Source organism: Xiphophorus maculatus, chromosome 24, assembly GCF_002775205.1.
Source record: "Xiphophorus maculatus strain JP 163 A chromosome 24, X_maculatus-5.0-male, whole genome shotgun sequence".
Lineage (NCBI taxonomy): Eukaryota > Metazoa > Chordata > Actinopteri > Cyprinodontiformes > Poeciliidae > Xiphophorus > Xiphophorus maculatus.
Genome location: NC_036466.1, coordinates 1,459,779 through 1,464,457, shown reverse-complemented (window position 1 = coordinate 1,464,457; position 4,679 = coordinate 1,459,779). Strand labels below are relative to the sequence as shown.

The window sequence follows — 4,679 nt, the reverse complement described above, 5'->3', positions numbered from 1 at the left end:
CTCCTTTTGTTTTTCTTTTCCCCTCTTCCTGGTGTCAGTCTGTAGCATCACTGTGGCCCACTAGATGGAGCCAGAGGCTGTCTACCTGGGAGGCGCGCCCAGGGGTTTTACGCACCTGGCGGTCGTTATCTCATCATCCTCTGGAGGTTAAAGAAGCTGACTGCCAGCACTTCGACGCCGGAGTGTTTTACCTACTTGGTACACTGAGCCCCTCGAGGTTAGTCCTCTGAGTTTGTTTTTCCTCTAAGTAACTCTTCGTTGTCCTCTGTGCTCTTCAGGAATCGTTTTCGCCTCGAGACCATTTGGATTCCCCAGAGTGACTTTCATCCTGGCTTTTTGGTTAAAGCCCTCCTCGTGACGCCGTGGACGTTACCCACTGGTTGCCCGAGTTCCGTCTTCACCTCTCCTGTCAGATCTCAAGAGTCTCAGTTGTCATCGGCTGGCAGTCGGACCCCGCCTCCACCTCCGTCAAGACATCACTTACCTGCCCGCCCTCCACCGCAGCCTCCCTGCTTAGGAACCCACAGACTATCTCCCTGATTGTGATCATTCCTTCCCACGTAAGAACCGATCTGTTTCCATCATAACTCCCGTTTCCCAGTTGACCCGAACTCACCATCTCCTCCTGTTCGCAGTTTTCCGCTGTCTTCCAGACTCCACCCCAGGATCCCCACCACATCACATAACTTTGCCTCAATAAAAATCCTTAACTGATTTCTGTTCCCTGTGGTGTTCTGCATGTGGGCAAAAGCTTTAACGCCATCATGACAGAACACTCCGGCCAGCAGGCAAGCCCCGCAGACGCCATCAGACGAACACTATCGGAACAACAGTCACAACTTCACACTCATGAGTCCGCCCTACGAGAATTAAGTGCCCGTCAAGCCGAGACTAACCAGCGCCTAACTGATCTAATGAATTTCCTACAGAAATCTGTTCCGCAGGCTACGCCTCCAGACCCCGCGCCGGCTCCCGACCCGGCTCCGCCAGCGCGTCCTTCATACTCGGAGGTTCGACCTCCTACCCCGGAAAGATTCTCTGGAGACATATACAGGTGCAAGGGGTTCATTTTGCAATGCTCTTTAATTTTTAACCACTCTCCCCAGAGTTTCCCTCATGACGGCGCAAAGATCGCCTATGTTCTGTCTCTGCTGTCCGGTCGAGCGCTAGATTGGGCCGAGGCAAGATTTCCATCTCCCACTGATTTCGGGTGTACGTTTGACGCTTTCCTGAAAGAGTTTAGGCAAGTTTTCAGTCAAGACCAAGATAAAACATTTAACTCTCGTGAATTGTGGAAAATTAAACAGGGGCAGCGAACGGTAGCCGACTTTGCCGTCGATTTCAGGGTGAAGGCTGCAGCTTCTAATTGGAACTCGGCGGCACTAAAGAGTGTATATTTTCATGCACTAAATGAGCAGATCAAAGATGAACTAGCCACGCTAGATGAACCCGAGACATTAGAGGATCTCATAAGTTTGACCATTCGTCTCGATAACAGAATCCGGTCCCGCGCGAAAGAGAGAAATCGGAGAGAACCACCTATTAGAACTTTAACATCTGCTACTCCCTCTCCCTCCGCTCTCAGTCTTCCATGTCCGCCAAGTCCCCCAGGTCCGGAACCGATGCAAATTGGTCATACTCGCCTCACCCCAGCTGAGCGTCATAGGAGAATGACTTCCCGCCTGTGTTTATATTGTGGTTCACCTGATCACTTCATAGCTCATTGCCCAACTCGGTTAAACCCCCGGGTCCACCAGTAAAGGCGAGGAAACTGGTGGACCGTTTAGAAAAGGGGGATTCACCTCGCTTGCTATTATCGGCAACATTAATCGACCGCGATCAGTCACTTCCGTTGTCTGTCTTTATAGATTCGGGCTGCGAACAGAATCTCATTGATTCAGCACTAGTTCAGCAGCTGTCCATAGAAACCACCCCATTAACCGTTCCCCTTTGTGTCTCAGCTTTGGATGGAAAACCCCTTCCTAAAATCACCCATCAGACCAAACCGTTGAAGTTAGTTATTTCTGGAAATCATAGTGAGATCATTTCGTTTTTTGTTTTTCCCACCGTAAGCTCCTCCGTAATCCTAGGGTTTAAATGGTTGCAACAGCATAATCCCCACATCAACTGGACAGACAGACATGTTGAATCCTGGTCCACTTTTTGTCATCAATCCTGTCTCCGCTCAGCAGTTCCACCAGGTCCTCCCACGGCTAAACCAAAGGAGGCAGACATGCCTGATCTCTCCACCATCCCACCCGAGTACCATGATTTAACCCCAGTTTTTAGTAAGTCAAAAGCACTCTCTCTACCACCACACCGTCCGTATGACTGCGCGATCGACCTTCTCCCCGGGGCGCCACTTCCCTCTAGCCGGCTGTACAACATTTCTCGACCTGAACGGGAAACCATGGAGGGTTACATCAGAGACTCTTTAGCGGCCGGGATCATCCGCCCATCCTCCTCTCCCTTAGGGGCGGGGTTTTTTTTTGTAGGCAAGAAGGACGGTTCGCTGCGGCCATGCATAGACTACAGGGGCTTAAATCAAATTACAGTAAAAAATAAATATCCTCTGCCCCTGTTATCTTCAGCTTTCGAGCCAGTGCATGACGCCACTATTTTCACCAAATTAGATCTAAGGAACGCCTATCATTTACTCCGTATTCGTCACGGGGATGAATGGAAAACCGCGTTTAAAACACCTATCGGACACTTTGAATATTTGGTCATGCCGTTCGGCTTGTCTAATGCTCCCGCTTTCTTTCAAGCTCTTGTAAACGATGTTCTGAGAGACTTTCTGAATATCTTCGTTTTCGTCTACCTAGATGATATTTTAATCTACTCCAAGTCCCTCGAAGACCACAAGCATCACGTTCGTCTAGTTTTACAACGGCTCCTAGAAAACAAGCTCTATGTAAAAGCTGAGAAATGCGAGTTCCACAAGCCATCCGTCTCTTTCCTGGGATTCATCCTTGAGGGTGGGCAGGTAAGGCCAACGGAGGAAAAGATCAAGGCTGTGCTGGAATGGCCAATCCCGGAAACACGCAAACAACTCCAAAGATTCCTCGGATTTGCCAATTTCTATCGCCGCTTTATCCGCAACTATAGTCAGACAGCCTTACCGTTAACTGCCCTCACTTCGACCAAGATTCCGTTCAGTTGGACTCCCGAGGCGGATGCGGCTTTCATTAAGCTAAAGACTCTGTTTTCTAACGCACCCGTGCTAATCCAACCTGATCCTAAGAAACAGTTTGTCGTTGAAGTGGACGCATCTGACACTGGAGTAGGAGCTGTTCTTTCCCAAGTCTCCGAGGCTGATAATAAAATTCATCCTTGTGCATTCTTCTCCCGTAGGTTGTCCCCCCCAGAACGCAACTATGATGTGGGCGATCGGGAGCTTCTGGCTATTAAACTAGCCCTGGAGGAGTGGCGGCACTGGTTGGAGGGCGCTGAACATCCCGTGCTGGTCTGGACGGATCATAAGAACCTCTCTTATCTACAAGCCGCTAAAAGGCTAAATCCCCGTCAGTCCCGTTGGTCCCTTTTCTTTTCCAGGTTTAATCTATCCATTTCCTACCGTCCCGGCTCACGTAACATCAAACCTGATGCCCTGTCCCGCCTCCATTCTCCGGATGATTGGGAAAAAGGTCCTGCCTCCATTCTGCCCCCCAGTTGCACCGTAGCCGTTGTTACTTGGGAGATAGAGGACCTAATTAAACAGGCACAACAATCTGAACCAGCCCCTGACTCCTGTCCTTCACATAAGATCTATGTTCCCTCCTCTGTCCGAGCCCGTTTTCTTAACTGGATCCACTCATCCAGGTTTTCCGGACACCCAGGCATCAGTCGCACTATTGCACTAATAAACCGCAAGTTTTGGTGGTCATCCATTCACAAAGATGTTAAGGAATTTGTGCTAGCTTGTCCTGTCTGTTCCAGAAATAAACCATCCCATCAGCCCCCTGCAGGTCTCCTGCAACCCTTACACATTCCGAAACGACCCTGGTCCCATATCGCTATCGATTTTGTAACAGGCTTACCTTCGTCTAAAGGCATGACCACCATTTTTACTGTTATCGACAGGTTCTCCAAAGCTTGCCATCTAATTCCGCTTAGGAAGCTCCCTTCTGCATTTCAGACAGCTCAACTCCTGGTCAAACATGTTTTCCGTTTACATGGTATTCCACAGGAAATATTATCTGATCGAGGTCCACAATTCATATCTCAGATCTGGAGGAACTTCTGCTCAGCGCTTGGCGCAAAGGTGTTGTTAACCTCTGGTTTTCATCCGCAGACTAACGGCCAGACGGAACGTTTGAACCAGGAACTGGAGTCAACCCTCCGCTGCTTCACATCCACCAACCCCTCAGACTGGAATCAGTTTCTTCCTTGGGTGGAGTATGCTCATAATTCACATATTTCTGCTGCCACCAGTTTGTCCCCTTTTGAAGCTTCCCTGGGTTATCAGCCTCCGTTGCTCTCCTCCGAAGAACGTGACTTAGCCGTTACCTCAGTGCAACACCACATCCGCCGCTGTCAGAAGATCTGGAGAACCACTGTCACCACACTTAACAACACCGCCGAACAAAACAAACGCCTCGCTGACCGCAAACGGACTCCCGCTCCCTGTTACACCCTTGGACAAAAGGTTTGGTTATCTTCCCGGAACATTCCCCTTA

At 49.7% G+C, this 4,679-nt stretch overlaps 1 protein-coding gene across 1 annotated transcript; it reads left to right on the top strand.

Annotated features, from left to right (window-relative positions):
- On the top strand, positions 1-4,374 carry LOC111607673 (translation initiation factor IF-2-like). The gene is made up of 2 exons (XM_023329876.1): positions 1-1,054; positions 4,295-4,374. The coding sequence occupies exons 1-2, from the start codon at positions 765-767 to the stop codon at positions 4,317-4,319; spliced, it is 315 nt and encodes a 104-aa protein (XP_023185644.1). The 5' UTR covers positions 1-764; the 3' UTR covers positions 4,320-4,374.
- The last annotated feature ends 305 nt before the right edge of the window (positions 4,375-4,679 follow it).